The sequence below is a fragment of the Mesocricetus auratus genome, unplaced genomic scaffold (genome assembly GCF_017639785.1).
Source record: "Mesocricetus auratus isolate SY011 unplaced genomic scaffold, BCM_Maur_2.0 Super-Scaffold_100007, whole genome shotgun sequence".
Taxonomy (NCBI): Eukaryota; Metazoa; Chordata; class Mammalia; order Rodentia; family Cricetidae; genus Mesocricetus; species Mesocricetus auratus.
This window is the reverse complement of record NW_024429191.1, coordinates 31,146,606-31,166,335: the sequence shown is the minus strand read 5'-3', so window position 1 is coordinate 31,166,335 and position 19,730 is coordinate 31,146,606. Positions and strand designations below refer to the sequence as shown.

Here is a 19,730-nt window from a genome sequence, read left to right as displayed (position 1 = left end):
TTTATTCTGTATGTCTTTGTCTTTTCTTTAACATCTTTATCTAGCCTTTCTCTAGTCACACTCCCCCTCTCAGGTACGAACCTCGGGCTGCTCAGCTGGCTCCGACAGCAGCCCCACAAAGAAAGATAGCTTCCCTCTCTCTCCTCTCTCTCAACAGGATTTCTCTGTGTACCCTGGTGTCCTGGAATTCACTCTGTAGATCAGGCTGGCCTTGAACTCACAGAGCCGGATCAGCCTCTGCTACCTGAGTGCTTATATTAAAGGCTTGTGCCACCGCTGCCCTCCATCCTTCCCTTAACCTTCATGCTTAAACCTATATTAAAACGTCCTTATTACCTCCACCCAAATATATCTTTTAGAGGACTGACTAGAAATATAGCTCAATGATAGAGAGCCTGCCTGGCTTACAAAATGCTCTGAGTTCAGTTCCAAGTATTGTACAAAAAAAAAGTGGATCCTATCTGTTTTGTTTGAGACAGGGTCTCTCTACATAGCCTTGGCTATCTTGGAACTCACTATGTAGCCCAGGCTGCTATGTAGCTCCAGGGATCCTGCTGTGTCCTTTTCTCCAGCAAGCACCGCAATTACAGGCATGAACTGCTGTGCTGCGAATTTCTTTTACTCGGGTTTTGGGATCAATATCAGATCCTCATTCTTCAGAGCAAGCACTTTATCGATTGAGCTGTATCCCCAGCCCCAAATCCCCCAGTCTTGCTGATGCTGAACTCTGGAGGAGGGCTTAGCAGGTAAAGGCAGCTGCTATCCCTGGAACCCCAAGATTGAACAAAGAAATTTGTCATCTGACCTGCACCAGTGCACTATGGCTAGCTTGCCCTTCTTCCACACAGAAAGAAGGAAGGAATTTTTACTATTTAAAGCTTGGAAGACCAGAAAAAAGAAATATCATTCTCAAACCTGTGTTAACAGTTTGTGCATCATTGGCAGTATTATAAAACACACTTGGTCTGTCCACACAAGCTCCAGGGTTACTAGCCACTTTAACTTTCAGTTCCTGCTTCTATAAAATCGGAACTAATATCCAGAAATGAACAGCATTATGAAGAAAGAACAACAATCGACAAACATGGTGGTGCATCCATGTAATCCCAGCTGGGAGGTGGAGACAGGAGGGTCAGGAGATCAAAGATGGCCTCGCTTGAGTACATAGCAAGTCTGAGGCCAGCCAGGACCACATGAGACCCTGTCTAAAACCAGACAGAAGAACATACAGAAAGCAGTAAATATGAGAACAGCATTAGGAAGTATTGCTGTTTCACTAGGTAAAACTAGCCTGAGGCATGAAGGGCCTCGACTCTCAAACTCTTAAGAGGTTTTAGTCAGGCGTTCAGGAGCACGCCTTTAGTCCCAGCACTTGAGAGGCAGAGACAGGGGGATCTCTGTGAGTTGGAGAACAGCCTGGTCTACATGGCAAGTTCCAAACAGGACAGGACTACCTAGAGAGAACCTGTCTCAAAAATCCAAACCTCTGAGAGGTTTTGACCCAAACAGGAAAAGCATAGATGGAAACTGTGTTTACGGAGGTTTCATGTGGTAACAGTACACAGGTTATATTGAACAAGTCAAAACTGAAAGTTGAGATTAATTTGGCAATGAGGCAGCTGCAGTCAGGCAGGTGAGAGGTAACCAGGGCCTGGGTTGGGTCAATAGGAAGAGAGAGACAGGGAATCATGTATGAGAAAAAAAATACAATGTAAGGTTTCATGTGGTTAACAGAGATAAAGAGAGCAAAGCCCAAAGTATTTTTTTTTCTGTTTGTTTTGGTTTTTCAAGACAGGGTTTCTCTGTGGCTTTTAGAGCCTGTCCTGGAACTCACTCTGTAAGCCAGGCTGGCCTCGAACTTACAGAGCTCTGCCAGCCTCTACCTCCTGAGTGCTGGGATTAAAGGCGTGCGCCACAACTGCCCAGTCAGTTTTAACATACGCTGTCCATTTCTGTTCTACACAAAATGCGGTAGGCTGCTGTCATTGGTGGTCCCCAGTTAAAGCAACTCTAGTCTTCCTCTCATCAATTATTCTCACAGTTGCTGGAGTTTTAAATTTTTTAAGTTATTTATCTTAGTTAAGTGGTTCTTAACCTGTGGGTCATGACACCTTTTCACAGGGGTCACCTAAGAGCATCAGAGCACAGGTATTTACAGTAGCAAAATTACAATTATGAAGTAGCAGTGAAAAGCATTTTATGGTTGGGGTCACCACAGCATGAGGAACTGTGGTAAGGGGTCACAGTGTTAGGAAAGTGGAGAACCACCGTCTTAGCCAGAGGGAGGGCAGAGAGGCAGCAAAGCTGGGTCATGAAGGACTTGGAAGGCTGTGGTGGGACTTCTACCTTTATTCAGCAGGCGACAAGAAAAACCTTTGAGAGGAATTTTAAGTTGACTGAGCAAGCAGGAGTAACAGTTTTGGAATGCCTGAAGGTAAAACAACATCTATACCTGGGGCTTGTAGTACGGACCAGGGAGAAAGAATTCAGAAGAAACAGTCCACTAGTTCAAGTCCAGGATGCTCAAACTCAGCATGGTAGGTAATGAGAAAGCTGTGTCCTAAGGGAGTCTCCCAAGAGCTAGGAAGGTCCTTGGCCTGCTGTGAGGTGACTGTACTTGGGATGTGCTTCATGGCAGCTGCCTTCTCATACAAACAGGTGTCCTGGTACATGCAAATGAGGGCAAAGGAACTGTTTCTAAAATGGAGTGGCAGGTAAGTTTCAGAGAATGAAACTGTTCATACAAACATCTATAACTGAAAATTTTTCTGTCTCAGCGAGAAACAGAATTTTTCTGTCTGTTTGTTTGAGACAGTCTCTCTATGTGACTCTAGCTGTCCTGGGACTCACTTTGATGACCAGGCTGGCCTCAAACTCATGGAGATCTGCCTCTGCCTTCCAAGTGCTGAGATTAAAGGCCAACATGCCTGGTAATTTACCCTTTTAAACAATATACCACTCCCATCACCTCCTGAGGTAGGTGGGAAAGCTGCCCCTTACCCCCACCAGCTGCAACCCCTGAGGCAGGTGGGAGAGCAGGCCCTGCACTTCCCCTGGGCAGCACAATAGAGCCAGCCCTTTTGGTGGAGGTGTGGATGAGCCAGCCTGACATTGTGAGCATGGGAGAGCTGTCCCCATTACTCATCTGTCATGTGGTGGAGAAATTCCCACCCACCCACCCTATCAAAGCCTGAGGCAGGAGAGATAGCATGCCCTGAGGTCATAAGAGAGGGAGCGTTGTCCCCGCCCCTCATCAACTGCAGTACTTGGGAGAGTGGGCCACATACCACACCTGGGCACCACAGAGCTGCCCCTGAAGGTGTAGGTGTAGGAGAACCCACCCTGAGGACTTGGAAGCAGGAGAATTGGCCCTGGCCCTTCTCATTGCTGCCAGGGGTGAACTAGTCAGGGCAATGCAGGAGAGCTCAGCCTGGTGGTGAGGACAGCGAGAGCTGACCAACCCTGCAACTACCCAGGGTTATGAGTTGACCCATCCCAGTATCCAGCCCGTCTGTGATCTTCTGGAACACGTGAAGGAACTGGTCCAGCACACCCAAAGCTGCAGGATCTCCATGACACAGGGCAACAGCAGGATAACCCACAGGAGTTCCAGGGAAGCGCAGCACTGACAGTGTGGCAGAGACCGGAGGCCTCGACCCAGGCCAGTAACTCTGCAGTGAACACTTGCAAGTAAAGATATATGGATAAAAGGGTTTACTGCATGGCTCTCTGTGTGATACCACAGCTTCCGTGATGAGATTTTTTCTTTTTCTTCTCTTTATTTTATTTTATTTTATTTTAGGGGGAGGTTGCAAGGGTAGAGGGTGGATAAGAAGGGAGGAGAAATGAATGTGATGGAGACGCATGATGTAAAAGACACAAAAAATGTTAAAAAAATATTTTTCTCAAGTGTGTGCCTGTGTGTGTGCGCGCACGCACGCGCATGTACGTTTGCGTGTATGACTATGGATTCTTGGAGGTCAGAGAAAAGTTTGCAGGGAGTTGTTTCCACCATGAGAGTTCCTGGGATCGAACTTATGTCATGAGACTTGGCATCGAGCACTTTTCCTAGTCTCTTCTCTAGCCCCTTCCTGGAAATATTGATTTCATCATCTGATAATCTAACAATTCTGAGTACTCAGGCAAAAGAGCCTATTGTGAGCCTCAGTCTACTTATGAGTATCAGCAAATTTCTTTTGTTTTTGTTTTTCCAGATGGAGTTTCCTTGTGTAGCCTTGGCTGTCCTGTAACTAGCTCTATAGACTAGGCTGGCCTTGAACTCACAATGTTGGGATTAAAGGCTCGTGCTTTAATCTGTCTGCCTGGCTTCTCCAAGTTATTAATTGAAAACATAAAAAATGTTCAGAGATTTAACCATAGTTTGGGGTTAGTAATAGCAACAGAGAAATATAGGGGTGAAACAAAATTATTTAGTTATGAGCAAACTATTTATAGCTATTTAACTGATTTAACCAACGAGGTTATGTACTTTTTAAGATTTGAACACACAGCTGTTGCTTAAACAGGCCAAAGTTCAAAGAAAGATTGATTTAAACAAATCAAACCACTGTGCCAAGGTCAACAAACCAAGATTATTCCAAAGGAGTTGAATATAAAGAGAACATTAAACCAAGGGAAGTTGGAAACCATGGCATTTACCTCTTTGAAGAGTGACCTTTTTTTTTTTGACCTCACGAAGCTTCAGTTTCTGAGTTCTATTTTCTCTTTAAAGTCAAGACTTGTGTTCTTGTTCTGTTTTTGTGTGTGTGTGTGTGTGTATGTTTTACTGTTCTTTGATATATTTGGGTTGTTGTCACAGGTGCTCTTAGGTGAAAGTTTGATTAAAAATATCTTCATACTAAGGATGCCTACCTAGAGCTTGCTATAAGGTGGAGAGGGATGGAGAGATGCCTCAGCAGTGAAGAGCACTGGCTGTTATTGCACAGAGGACCAGGGTTCCTTTTCATCACTCACATCAGGGAGTTCACAATTTGGTCAATTCAAGCAACAGGGGATGCAACACCCTCTCCTGGGCTCTGTGGGCACTGTATCCACTGTGTAAGATACTTTAGTCCCAGCACTCGGGTGGCAGAAGCAGATGGATCTCTGTGAGTTTGAGTCTGGCCTGGTCTACAGAGTGTCAGGACAGTCTCTAAAGCAACACAAAGAAACCCTGTCTCGAAAAACCAAAAGCCAAAACAAAACAAAAAACTTCCCTGTAGGTACTCATACAAACATAAAATAAACTTTAAAACAATCTTTAAAAAAAAAAAAAGCAGCTGGGGCTGGAGAGATGGCTCAGAGGTTAAGAGCACTGGCTGCTCTTCCAGAGGTCCTGAGTTCAATTCCCAGCAACCACATGGTGGCTCACAACCATCTGTAACGAGATCTGGTGCCCTCTTCTGGCCTGGAGGCAGAACGCTGTATACATAATAAATAAATCTTTAAAAAAATTGAAAATTAAAAAAAAAAGCAGTTGCCGGGCTGTGGTGGCGCATGCCTTTAGTCTCAGCCCTCGGGAGGCAGAGTCTACAAGTCAGCCTCTTATTTCTTATTTAGTTATTTATTTTGTAAGACAGGGTTTCTCTGAATAACAGCCCTGGGTGTTCTGGAACTCAATTTGTAGACCAGGCTGGCCTTGAACTCGGAGATCTGCCAGCCTCTGCCTCCTGAGTGCTGGGATTAAAGGTGTCTTCCACTGCCTGACAAAAGCAAAATTTTTTCCTGGCCAAAGTGGCTTTATTAGAGTGCCAGAATCACAATAGGTTTTAGGAATTAGCATGGGGCCCTTCTTCTTGCCAGACGTGGGCACGATGTTGACAAAGCCACGGTTGTACAGCACTGGCTGCTTGGCCGGTCCTGTTGTTTGTTTTTTTTTTTTTCCTGTTTGGCCACCTTGGGAATTTGACCTTTCACTTTTCCAGTACCAGCCAGGGAACCATGAACTCTACCTCCCAGCATGCAGCCAACTACTTCTGGAGTGGTGAGGGCCTCTATGCCACACTAGTCTAGGGTGGCCTCATCTTCCAGAGACAAGTCAGCCAGAAGCACGACTTGAACTTCCAGGGCAATACCTTCCAGTGAGGCCAGATGAGCTTTGATCTGGTCGATCTTCTATTGCTGCTCACCTCGAGGGCATGTGGTTCCTGGGCACGTACAAAGAGCTGCATGTTGACGACTAACCATCAGACTCCAAAGCTGCTACCTCAGAGGTGGAGTCAAGAAAGAGCAGGATAATTTTCTTTTGTTTTTTTTTGGTTTTTCGAGACAGGGTTTCTCTGTGGCTTTGTAGCCTGTTGGAACCAGGCTGGTCTCAAACTCACAGAGATCCGATTGCTTCTGCTTCCTGAGTGCTGGGATTAAAGATGTGCACCACCGCCTGGCGGATACATTTTTATCTGTATTTACTGCTTGCTTCTTGGGTCTGACAGTTTCTGACCCAAGTTTGTTTGTTTGTTTGTTTTTTCAAGACAGGGTTTCTCTGAAGCTTTGGAGGCTGTCCTGGAACTCGCTCTGTAGACCAGGCTGGTCTCGAACTCACAGAGACCCGCCTGCCTCTGCCTCCCAAGTGCTGGTGCTGGGATTAAAGGCATGGGCCACCACCGCCCTGCGACTGTGCTCTTTTTCCTATGTATACTTCACGGCAGGCGTTAGCTGTTTAATGAATTAGGTAAGATGTACTTTCCCCTGACGTTGTGAAACTATTGTCCTAACACGACTCTTTAATCAGCAGTACACATCTGTGAAGGACTTTGTCATCTGCTTGGAGCAGGAAAAACTGAAGCACAACGAAGGGAGCTAAGATCACCACTGATATCATTAATTATGTTGTGTAACCAACCAGTTTCTACTGCTCTGTGGCCTTAAAAGTCAAAATGTCTATTTGGGGGTAGAAAAAATAAATTAAAAAATTTAAAATTACTTGCCCAGCAAGGAAGTCTGATTTATTTCCCTTAATGCAAACTCTCAGAAGAGGAATTAAAACTGTCTTTAACTTTTTGAGCTCAGGTTTTCTTCCTACAAGGATAAGCAGTAAACTCACATCCCTAACCCTTTTCTGAGAAACTGAGTCCTGCTAAACTGCCCAGGCTGGTCTTGGATTCAACACCTTCCTGTCTCATTTTCCAGTACCCAGAACTACAGGAGTACACCACCACCACTGGTTTAAAATGACTGTTTACATTATTAGGCCCTGAACCTCAATATCAACTAAATACTTGCTGTTAGAAGCTGTGTAGTTCAGTGGAAAATGAGTGCTTCTCTAGGACCTTGGATTCCAGTATCAACATTGGGAAAGGAAGGGTGCGGATCCATGCGTGGTGAACATACTTCGGAGTGACTATGCTAGAGTAAGCTAACTTCAAAATTAAAATGACCTCAGGGAGCTGGGCGTTGGTGGCGCACGCCTTTAATCCCAGCACTCGGGAGGCAGAGGCAGGTGGAGCTCTGTGAGTTCGAGACCAGCCTGGACTACCAAGTGAGTTCCAGGACAGCCTCCAAAGCCACAGAGAAACCCTGTCTCGAAAAACCAAAAAAAAAAAAAAAAAAAAGACCTCAGGGGCTGGAGAGATGGCTCAGAGGTTAAGAGCACTGACTGCTCTTCCAGGGGTCCTGAGTTCAATTCCCAGCAACCACATGGTGGCTCACAACCATCTATAATTCAATCTGATGTCCTCTTCTGGCGTGTAGACAGAACACTGTATATGTAATAAATAAATAAATCTTTTTTTTAAAAGATTTATTTATTTATTTATTACATATACACCAGATTGAATTGTAGATGGTTGTCAGCCACCATGTGGTTGCTGGGAATTGAACTCAAGACCTCTGGAAGAGCAGTCAGTGCTCTTAACCTCTGAGTCATCTCTCCAGCCCAATAAATGAATCTTAAAAAGAAATAAAATGACCTTAGAATCTTCCAGGTGAAAAGAAAAAGTTTCCTCTCCAGCCCCGGCAGGCCTGATTAGGCCGCTTTCGAACTCAGAGCAACACTCCTGCCTCGGCCTTTCATTTGCTTCCACGTTCGGCCCATGCCACTGACAACCACACGTATTTTAACACGTTCTTTTTAAAATTCTCTTGCACTCTACACCCGGCAAGGCACCGACGGAGTCCCTAGCGGTGGCTCGGTCTCGACTGCAGACGGTGTCATCTGTCTCAGGTAATCCTCAGAGGATCCCGGAACAGGAGCCGGTCCTGTCCTACCCCACTGGAGTGACTCAAAGTCCACACCTCCCTGAGATTCCCCCATCATGGGTCAGGGAGGTGACGTTCTCCACGCCGGGGATTTTCGTAGTGGCGACACTTGCCACTTCCGGTGGGCGGCGGGAGTCAGTGACGTGGCAGGCGAGTCCGTGCACGGTCCTCCGGGCCCGGACACGGGACTGTCAGGTGGCCGCGGGGCAGCTCTGCCGGGACAGAGAGCCACCAGCCGGAACCGGAAGTGCCACGTGTCCCCACTGTGCCTGCGCGGCCGGCGGCTCCGCCCAGGGCCTGCCTCCTCTCCGGGTTCGGCTGGCGCCTCCGAGCCCGGCGTTTGCGGCCCCGCCAGCCTGATTCCCGAGCCTCTCCGCGCCCAGGCCGGGTCGTGGTCTCCGGCGGGCTGAGGAGACCGAAGCGCCATGCCTCGGCCTTGACGTGCCGCCCTCGCGCGTTCCGCTTCTCAGGCCTTCGGGTCCCTTCCCTCGGCTTTCCTCTTGGAGCTCTCGGCTTGGCGCCGCGGTCGACCCCGACGACTCCGTCCTACCCTGAGAACCCCGGGCGCCATGGCCCAGCCCGGGATCCCGGCCGCCCGCGGCGCCGCAGCCGGCCTCCAAGCCCAGAACGGGGCTGCCTCGGCTTCGGGGTCTCCCTACACCAACGGTGAGTGCCGCATGGGGGCGGGGAGGACGGCGCGGCCAGGGCCCGGGCCCGGGAGATCTCCTGGCCGGGTCTGCCACGGGGAGTGTCAGATGACGGCTCGACCCCGGGAACGGCGGTAGAGGTGCACCTGCAGACCTGCTCTGGGGACAGTGTTCCGCATGTATATTCAGCCCGCAAACAGTAAGCACCTGCGGTATGCAGCGATCAACAAGAGGTGAAAAAGAATCGCAGACGAAATCAGTTCCTTAGAACTGCCTTACAAGGGAGGTCATAGTATCTGAGTGTCATCACCCTCCGCGCCACCTGAGTCCGGTGTCTTGGAGGGCAGGGTTCTTCTCGGCTCTGTAAGATCCAAGCGCAGTGGGATGCGGGTCGTGTTTATTAGTCTGAGTTTGTGGAGATGAATGAACCACTCCGCCTTTCCAGACCCCTTTGGGACTTACTCATCCCTCCAGGGATCTTTCTCCAAGTATCTTCCTTCCTACAGCGGTCCCTGGGCCACCTGTGCAGTTTTTCGGTTGTGGAAGAACCAAATGGATGGAAGGTTAGGGTTCGTTTCGAGAGGCCTCTTCCTCACTTGGGACGTAGTTTGACGCAACTCTCCAAACCCGAGGAGAGTGTACATCTGGCACTATGATTTATCTTTTGGCATGAGAGTATCTTATGATAGGAGATTTTTCTACAGTGTGAATTGCTAAGCGAATTTTAATTGATGTAATAAAGACACATTTTCTGCCTGCTTACAAATTAGCCTACAAATCTTTGCTTCATGGGAAGAAGACAGGGAGAATAATACTAAAGTACTCATTGTGCTCATTGAAGTTGGAGAAAATAGCCAGTAACTAAAATTGCTGGTTACAATGCATTTAAAGAAGACTACTGTTTTCCTTACAAAGAGGGCTCTTTATCATCCTTAAAAATGTCTGTGGGTAGGCAGCTATGTGGGCATGGCAGCAGAAGCCAGAAGTATTGACAAGTTAACTTGAATTGGTTCCTAAGTTTATAGTAACAGATTATGTAAACTACATTTTGTTCTGTGATAGTAACATTTGCACAGAAGATGAAGCCATCTCCTTTAAGGTGAAAACAATTAAACAAGGTGTCTCTGGTGTGGGTTTTTCTTATAAATTATACTTAAATGTCAAATTATGCAAATGTGCCTGTGAGTTTACATGCAAGTATAGTTGTCAGGGTTTTGAAACATTGCAGGAATTTGATTAGTATGATAGGCTGTGCTGGAGGTATTTCATTGATTTTAGTTAGTTTTTTGATGCAGTGTCTCATTCTGTCTCTCCAGTTGGCCTGAATCTTGTAGTGATCCTCCTGTCTCAGCTGCTTGAGTGCCTGAATTACAGAGCAGGAATTTCCATGTCCCCACTTGTCTTTTTGGTCAAAGCTAAACATGCACCTGTTGCACATTCATATTCTGACCTTGGGAATAATAGAGAATAAGAGAGCACTCTTGTGTGGGTTGTTTAGAGTTATTTGGGAATTCAGATATGGAACTGGTGATTGTGGTTTAGTGTGGTAGGAGATGAAAAAAATGAGGTCAATAAAAATAAGGAGTAGAGTCATATAACTGAAAATATAACAGCCATCACATCAGGCTTTTAACCCCCTTGGATGTAGGGTTGATTCTTGTTTGTTTGTTTTGTTTTTTGAGACATGGTTTCTCTGTGTAGCCCTGACTGTCCTGGAACTAGCTTTGTAGACCATGCTGGCTACAAAGACCCACCTGCCTCTGCCTCCCAGGTGCTGAGTTTAAAGGTGTGCACCACCATCACCTGGCTCCCTCAGATTTTTAATACTGATTTGCGTATGCATATTTCCATTGCAAAATGTTGATAGTGAGGCTGCAAGACAACTTAAACTGACACCTTATCCTGATTATCATAGTAAGGGTAAAGGGACATTAGAGCTCCTGTTATTCTGTACCTCCTTTGCTAGCTTTTAAACCAACTTGCCAAGGCAGTTAAGAGACTGAAGGTTCATTAACTTCATTTCTGTGTGATGTCTATATAATAGTTCCCTTTACATATAGCCCTGAAGCTGAGAGGAACAGCCTCCTTTCTCCTTCCCCTGGTAGGCTGTGATTTTGTAAAAGAGTATCTGACTTCCTTTAGCTTGTAAGTCCCTGACTTCAGAGGCCACATAGTGTCTAGCACATTTAAGAATTACTAGTTTGGGAGGCTGAAGAGATGGCTCAATAGATAAGAGCACTTGCTGCTCTTGCAGAGGACCAGGGTTCAAGTCCCAGGACCCATGAAATGACTCACAACCAACCACTTCAGTTCTAGGGTAAGTACCTGCTCTCTGCTGGCCTCTGCGAGCAGTAGACAAGCATTGGTGCACAGATACACAAAAAATACTTATAAATGTTTTTTTTGAAGTTCCTGTCAGGTGTGGTGCATACCTTTAATCCCAGCACTCAGGAGGCAGAGGCAGGCAGATCTCTTGAGTTAAAGGACAACCTGGTCTACAGAAGCCCTGTCTTGAAAAAAAAAAAGTTCCCAATTTTGTTGAACAAAGTTTTAGAATCATGTGTTTGCAGTTCAATCGGTGAATATGTATTGATTTATTTATAGTAATATTAGAGTATATTTTCAGTTTATATAATTCAAATTATTTATTTGCTTGTTTGCTTTGGTTTCTTGAACAGGGTTTCTCTGTGTTACAGCTCTGGCAGGCCTGGAACTTGCTTTGTAGACTAAACTGTCCTTGAACTCACAGAGATCCTCCTGCCTCTGCCTCTGGAGTGCTGGGATTAAAGGTGTGCACCACCATTGCCCAGCTTTTATTTTGTTTATTTTAGTGTGTGTGTGTGTGTGTGTGTAAGAGAGAGAGAGAGAGAGAGAGAGAGAGACAGACAGACAGACAGACAGGCAGGCAGACAGACAGAGACAGAGACAGACATGTGTGAAGGTGCCTTCAGAAACCTAAAGAGAGCATCAGATCCCCTGGAGCTGGAGTTACAGGCAGTTTTGAGCTACATGATATGAGTGCTTGCAGATGAAATTTGGTCCTTTGGAAGAGCAGCAAGTGCTCTTAATGGTATATGGGCAGTCTTTATTCAGAAACAAGCTCCCACTAGCTGTTGTAGCTGAGCTCCATTTATTGTTTTCAGAATGTTCAGAAACTGAGCTCCCATAATCCTTTGTGTACCTTTGTAAGTACTTACAATGTTGTAGGCCAGAGATAACACTTAATGGTGAAGCACCTGCTTAGCATGTGCAAGGCTTAGTTCAATGCTCAGTATTGCAAAAAGAAAAAAAGCAAAGCCCCCAAAATGTAACAATGTTGCATGTGGTAGCTACTGAACTGCTTGTCTCTGCTGATTGACTAGGGCCCTTGGAAAGAGAGACATAGTAACAGGAAGCAAGCATTCACTGTTCAGGCATTTGTCAATAGCACTGTTGAGTGTCTTCTAATTATTTACCCGCTCTTCTTACCCTTGATCCTAGGACCCAGATCCTTGAACTAGTGTGGGAATCAGGGGTCTTAGCCTTATTTTTGGTTTCCTTATATAGGTATATACATATAACTACAGCAAAAGAGTTGCTGGCTTTTTGGTTTTTGTTTTTGTTTTTTGAGTCAGGGTTTCTCTGTGTAGCCCTGGCTGTCCTGGAACTTGCTCTGTGTACCAGGCTGGCCTCAAACTCACAGAGATCTGCCTGCCTCTGCTTCCTGAGTGCTGGGATTAAAGGTGGTTGTTGTTGGTTTTTGTTTTCTTTTGTTTTGTTTGGTGTGCCACCATGACCAACATTTGCTGACAATTTTTATAAGATTGCTTCTTTCATTAATATTTAGTCCATTCTGTTCCTGTCCCACCATGGACTTTTCTGTTTTCTTTTGTCATTATTATTCCTCAGTCTCATAGTCCTTCTCTTCCTTCCTGTTTATATGTATGCATCTCGAACAGGTTCTTATGCTTGTGAGCTAAATCTTGAACCTCTCCCTGCTGTTCATAAATGTTTTGTAGATCCTGAGATTGCACCTACCCTAACTTTGAATCTCAGAATTTGCTTTCTTCCTTTTTTCCCCATCTTTTTTGTTTGTTTGTTCGTTTTTTCAAGATAGGGTTTCTCTGTGTAACCCTGGCTGTCCTGGAACTCTCTCTGTAGACCAAACTAGCAGGAAACTCCCCCTCCGTCTCATAAATGCTGTGGTTATTGATATATTTTCTTTCCTTTTGTTTTGTTTTTGTTGACAAATTCTTCAGGTGAAGACTGTATTTTGATTAATGATGTGAGATGAGGTACTAAGTTAGGTCCCCTGGGTTGTCAGATTCCCTGGGCTGATTTACAGGTTTGTGAGTTACCCTGTGGGTGCAGAGAATTGAACCCAAATCCTCTGTAAGAACAGCTAGTGCTTTTAACCACTGAGCCACCTCTGAATTAATTAAAATTAGTGTTTCTTTTAGGTTCATGTTCGATAGTTGGCCCACATAAACTGCTAAGTAGTGGTTCAGTATATAATGTACTAGTGAACGGATTGCTGAAGAATGAAAAGGCCCTCAGTCTTTGTCCTACTTAGAATTTTAAGGAAAACCATTAGGGACTTATCTGCTTCCTTTACATTTTGTTTATGTATTTATTATATGATAGTGAGGATTAAATTCTGGGCTTCATGTGTATTTGGTGAGCAATGTCCTACTCCTTTTTGTGTTTTTAAATTTTGAGACAGTCTCAGTGAGTTGATCAGGCTGGCATTGAGTTCATGTTGCCAGAGTAGACTTTGAACATTTAGTCCTTCTACCTCAGCCTCCCAAGTTACAGGCCTGAACTGACAAGACCAGCCTTCTTCTTCTTCTTCTTCTTCTTCTTCTTCTTCTTCTTCTTCTTCTTCTTCTTCTTCTTCTTCTTCTTCTTCTTCTTTTTTTTTTTTGGTTTTTCGAGACAGGGTTTCTCTGTGGCTTTGGAGGCTGTCCTGGAACTAGCTCTTGTAGACCAGGCTGACCTTTTTCTTCTACATGGACTTTTATGTGAAAGAGGTAGTTAATTCAGTGTATTCTTAACTGTTTACTAGACTTACTAAGGACATTTATAAATCATAATTTTTGTATTAATTGGTGTGATACTTTTGGAAGGATTCTCTTTAATTTTATGTTTGATTTATGAATAATAAGGACACCAATTGTTTTAAGAGTTATCTGTATTGGTGAGTTTTTTGTTTTGGGGTTGCTGGGGATTGAGCATGTGGTCTCACATAGCTAACAATCATGCTGTCATAGAGCTAACATATTCAGGCATTCCTCCCCTCTTTTAAAACTTTATTTTAGACAGTGTCTTGCTAAGTTACCAAAACTCGTATGAACATCTGTATGTATGTGTTTGTATGTATACTCCCCACCCCTGTGCTGCCACTGCCATTTCTCTGAGGACAGAAACTTACTGTGTAGCCATGGTTGGCCTACAACACAGTGTGTAGAAATAGGCTGGCCTTTGGTCTACAGAGGAGCTCCGAAACTACACAGAGAAACCCTGTCTCAAAAAACCAAAAAGAAAGAAAGAAAGAGGCTGACCTTAAACTTGATGAAGTCCTCCTGTCTCTGCCTCCCAATTGTTAGAATTACAGATGTATGCCATAACATCCAGTTTAAATAATTGGTTTCTGAAGTCCATTCTAAAATCTATGTGAACTGTCAGTACATGAGGCATGTACTCTTCCAGGGGCTCTTCTAGGATTCTGTTGAGTTATTTGTTTGTTTCTGGCAGGTTAGGAGGAGTGAAGCAGTGTCTCTTACTGAATGTAGCTCAGGCAGGCCTCCAACTCACAGCAATCCTCTAATATCTGTCTCCCAAGTACTGGGATTACAAGTGTGAGTGTGAGTTACTGTCTTAGAGTATTTCTTGCTGTGAAGAGATAGAGATACCATGATCTTGGCAACTCTTTTTTTTTTTTTTTTTTTTTTTTTTTTTGAGACAGGGACAGGGTTTCTCTGTAGCTTTAGAACCTGTCCTGGAATTAGCTCTGTAGACCAGGCTGGCCTCGAACTCCCAGAGATCTGCCAGCTTCTGCCTCCTAAGTGCTACACACAGAGAAACCCAATCTCAAAAAACAAAACAAAAAGAGTGCCATGGTCATGCTGTTTCTTCACAGCAATTGAAACCCTAACTAAGACAGCCTCTGTTCCCACATGTTCTCCGGATTGTCCCTAATAGAGCCACAGATGACTCCTGGTTAATAAAGTAAAAATGTTTGCTGGCTATGGTGACATATGCTTGCAATTCCAGCTCTTGGCAGGTAGAGGCAGAGGATCAAGGAATTCAAAGCCAGTCTTTCCCACATAACAAATTCAAGACCAGCTAGGGCATATGAGATGCTGTCTTAAAACGAACAAGGAAACCAAATAACCAAAAACCTAAATCCCATGGGGCCAGAGAAATGACTCCATAGTTAAAAGAATTTCCTGCTCTTCTAGAGGATCCAAGTTGTATTCCTAGTATCCATATCAGGCAGCTCACAGCTACCTGTAACTCAAGCCCTAGGGGATCCAACACCTCTGTCCTCTGTGGGTACCCACATACAGATACATACACATAATTAAAAGTAATAAAGTATTTTTAATACAAAAACTGGGGGAAAAGGTGTTTAGGGTAGTTATTTTTGGTCTGGTTTGGTTTTTGAGACAGGGTCTTGCTATGTAGTTCTGGCTATCCTGGAACACACTATATAGACCAGGTGGGTCTCAAACTCCTCGAGATCCACTTGCCTTTGCCTCCCTGGCACTAGAATAAAAAGTGTGCATCACCATGCCCAGTTACTTATTTAGGATTTGTAATGCCATCTTACTAGGGAAATGAGAAGTAGATAGGCAATTAGGGGAAACAAATGACTTTGAGAAATAGTTGTCCCTCCCCCACTGGCTTGAAGATAAAGGAGTGCAAAACTCTGAGTGAGAAATAAATTGCCCAGTAATTGCTATGAACGGAATATAGTGTGAATGGAATGTCACTGAGGTTTCCAAGCACCTGTGAGGTCTATCGGGGAGGGAGGGGCACTGCCTCCTGAAGGACACTTACAGTGGTGCTATGAAGAGGTCAGGAGTAGCTGGGAGGTGGTGGCTCACACCTTTAACCCCAGCACTCGGGAGGCAGAGGTATGAATCTCTGAGTTCAAGGCCAGCCTGATCTACAAGAGCTAGTTCCAGGACAGCCTTCAAAGCCACAGAGAAACCCTGTCTTGAAAAAAAAAAAAAAAAAAAAAGAGGTCAGGAGTAAAGGAACAAACACTGAACTGCGTGCTCTCACACAGCAGAGAGCTCTGCTGTGACCACCCTGGGGTTGGGCACATGCAGTTCTTCAGTGGACTCCAACTGCAACAACTACAGTCAACCTGTCTTGTTCAGTTATGACCTCATCCACCTGGAGATAGCACCAGATTCTTCAGGTCAAATAAGGATTCAGCCCTACAAGTTGCTTCAGATGCAATACCAAGTCCAGGTTTCTGACCTGTGCTTCTGATTGGGTATACCAGGGAATCCCATGACCTTCCTGCTTGGATGCAGTAATTTGGTAGACAGTTCACAGTACATGAGGAAACACTGATAATGGTTCCTGTGAACTGCCAGATCCATAAGAGCAGGCAGGGCGTGGGGAAGGGCGACCATATTAGATCATCTGTATCTTCAGCAACCTTGAAAGTCATGACATCTATAGGATGGGATAGGTTTATGACAGTGACCAGTTGCCTAGGGTCTCTGTTGCCTAGGCTGGCCTCATACTCTTGAGATCACAGAGATTCTCCTGCCTCAGCCTCTGGAAATCTGAGATTATAGGCATGAGCTACCTCCTGCACCTGGTACTGGTATGCAGACTTAAAGAAACAACACTTTTGCTGGGCAGTGGTAGTGCACACCTTTAATACCAGCACTAGGGAGACAGAGGTGGTGGTCTCTTTGAGTTCAGAGTCCATCCTGGTCTACTGAGAAAGTTCCAGGATAGCCTCCAAAGCTACACAGAGAAACCCTGTCTCAAAAAACTAAAAATAAATAAATTAAATAAAAGCAAAACAAAAAAAGCCAACACTTTATTTTACTTATTTTGTGTGTGTGTGTGTGTATCTGCGAGTGTATCTGTGTGTGTCCACATGTGCATTGGGTTGTACACATGCCATGGTGGACATGTGGGAGGGCAGAGGACATCTTTGGTGAGTTGGTTCTCTTCTACTGTTATAATAGCAAATGGCCTTTCCCCAAGGAGCCATCTCAGTAGCCCAAATTTCAGAATACTCCTACCCCCAAAGATAATCAAAATCCTTTGGTTATCACTCCAGTGCCCCAACCATGAATCGGCCTTTGTGCTGGGGTTTCCTATTCTGGACATTGTATGTAGGTTAATTATACAATGCATGTCTGATTACACACTCCCATATCTGGCTTCTTTCAATTAAAAGATAGTGGTGGGAAGTGGACTCAAGGCCTCATCCATAGCAGCAGATGCTGCTCTGCTGAGCTTGAACTCCAGTCCCAGCATGTAGTAATATTTTTAAGGTTTATTCATTTATAGCCTATTAGTGCTTTGTTTTTATGACAAATCCTGCAGGTTATCCTTCTTCTGCTGATGGTGGTGATTGTCTCCATTTTGAGGAGACTGTCTTAGTCACGGTTCTAGTGTGTGAAGAGACACCATGACCAAGACAGCTCTTAAAAAAGGAAACATTTAGGCCGGGCGTTGGTGGCACACGCCTTTAATCCCAGCACTCGGGAGGCAGAGGCAGGCGGATCTCTGTGAGTTTGAGGCCAGTCTGGTCTACAGAGTAGCCTCCAAAACAATACAGAGAAACCCTGTCTCGAAAAACCAAAATAAATAAATAAATAAAAAGGGAAACATTTAATTGGGGCAGCTTGCTTACAGTTTCAGAGGCTTAGTCCATTCTTATCATGGCAGGAAACATGGTGGCATGCATGGCACCGCAGTAGTAGCTGAGAGCTACATCCTGACCTTCAGGCCACAGGAAGACAGAGAACTGGGCTTGACATGGGCTTTTGAAACTTCAGATTCCACCCCCAGGGACATACATCTTCCAATAAGCCTACACCTCCTAGTCCTTCTCAAATAGTTCCATTCCCTGACGACTAAGCACTCGCTGTAGCCCAGGCTGTCTTGGAATTTGCAGTCCTTTTGCATAAGTCTTCTGAGTGCTATACTTATTATTCCCTGTTCCTGTGTATTGAAATCAGGATCTTTTGTATGAACCACACTCTTAGCCCCCTATTGTATCTTTAAAAGTATTATTATATTTGTTAACAAGACTAATTTTCCTTCTGTCTTATCTGAAGGTCCTGTCCAAAATACACTGATGTCATCACAAATGTCATCGAGCCAAGGATATGATTCCCAACTTCCAGGATCCTACCCTCGTCCAATGCCAGCAAAGACTTTGAATCCAGTTTCTGCACAGTTGAACTATGGTGGTTCTCAGGGATCTGGACAGACTCTTAATAGACCACTTGTGACTTCCAGTCCAGCACCACCTTCACTTCACAGTGGTCCTGTTTCCCAAATGCCACCACCTACTTCTCAGAACCCATCTGCTACACCAATGCCTTCTGGTAGCTTTCTTCCTGGAGCCAACCCACCACCACCTTTGAATTGGCAATATAACTATCCATCTACAGGACCACAGACTAACCATTTTCCTCATGTAGCCCAACCAACTATGTCTGGGAATACAAATTTAACAGCACATCATCAGTATGTTTCTTCTGGAGACCCTGCACTTCAAACCAGCTTCATAAAGCCAGGTACTGAGGAATGTTTGAAATGTAGAAATGTAAAACTTGCTCCTTTAGATTTGCACTGAATATACAAAACCTTAAGCCTTATAGAAAGATGGTTTTCAAAATCAATTTTTTTTTTTTTTTTTTTTTTTTTTTTGGTTTTTCGAGACAGGGTTTCTCTGTGGTTTTGGAGGCTGTCCTGGAACTCACTCTGTAAACCAGGCTGGTCTCGAACTCACAAAGATCTGCCTGTCTCTGCCTCCCGAGTGCTGGGATTAAAGGCGTACGCCACCAACGCCCGGCCTCAAAATCAATTGATTTTTAAGTAAGTTTCTTTTTACGTCTTTAAGTTAATAAATTGCTTATTTTACATTCTTGAATTCTTACTGCTTTTGCTTTGTGAGTAATTTTTTTTCTTTCCCTTTTCATGAGACAAGGTCTTGTTATGCTGTCTATGCTGAATTGCAATTCCTATACCGAAGCCTTCCAAACATCTGGTTCTCCAAGCTATTTTTCTTTCACTCTCTCCTAAGATTTCCAGGGACTTAGGTTTTTGTGCAGTCACTTCAATAGGCCTAAAAGATGACAGGTGTGGCACATGCCTTTTTAAACCCTAGCACTTGGAGTATACACACATGCAAAGAGATTTGGTGATGCCCTAGAAAATAATAAATATTTAATAAAAGTTACTCCTGTTTATGAGTGGAAATTAGTTTAAATTAGTGCCATGGCATGACAACAGTCACGGGGAGAGTGAACTAAAGGTCTAGGCTCCACTGCTTGTGCTCGCAGTTTTTTTTTTTGTTGTTTGTTTGTTTGTGTTTTTGTTTTTTCGAGACATGGTTTCTCTGTGGCTTTGGAGGTTGTCTTGGAACTCACTCTGTAGACCAGGCTGGTTTTGAACTCACAGAGATCCTCCTGCCTCTGCCTCCCTAGTGCTGGGATTAAAGGTGTGTGCCACCAACACCCGGCTTGTTTTTTTTCTTTTAGCCTTTTCTTTGGGAAGGCTAGATGTTTTTTAGTTTGAACCAGCCTTGTCCTTGAGTATACTATGCAGCTAAAGATGTTCTTAGTGCAGGGATTACAGGGATGCACTAACTACCAAGCTCAGGGACATGGAAATGTGGTTAAATTGCAGATGTGTGCT

At 44.6% G+C, this 19,730-nt stretch overlaps 1 protein-coding gene across 2 annotated transcripts in view; it reads left to right on the top strand.

The window, feature by feature from the left end:
* The first annotated feature begins 8,538 nt into the window (after positions 1 to 8,538).
* Positions 8,539 to 19,730, top strand: part of Sec24a (SEC24 homolog A, COPII coat complex component) — a 60,545-nt gene continuing 49,353 nt past the window's right edge. Inside the window, exons 1-2 of one of the 2 annotated variants that reach the window (XM_040748579.1) lie at positions 8,539 to 8,862; positions 18,143 to 18,607. In XM_040748579.1, coding sequence (XP_040604513.1) covers positions 8,766 to 8,862; positions 18,143 to 18,607 — 562 coding nt within the window. In that variant the 5' untranslated portion in view covers positions 8,539 to 8,765. Of the gene's footprint in view, positions 8,863 to 11,041; positions 11,161 to 18,142; positions 18,608 to 19,730 lie in introns of those variants that run through there. The other variant, XM_040748580.1, reaches the window with a different exon arrangement.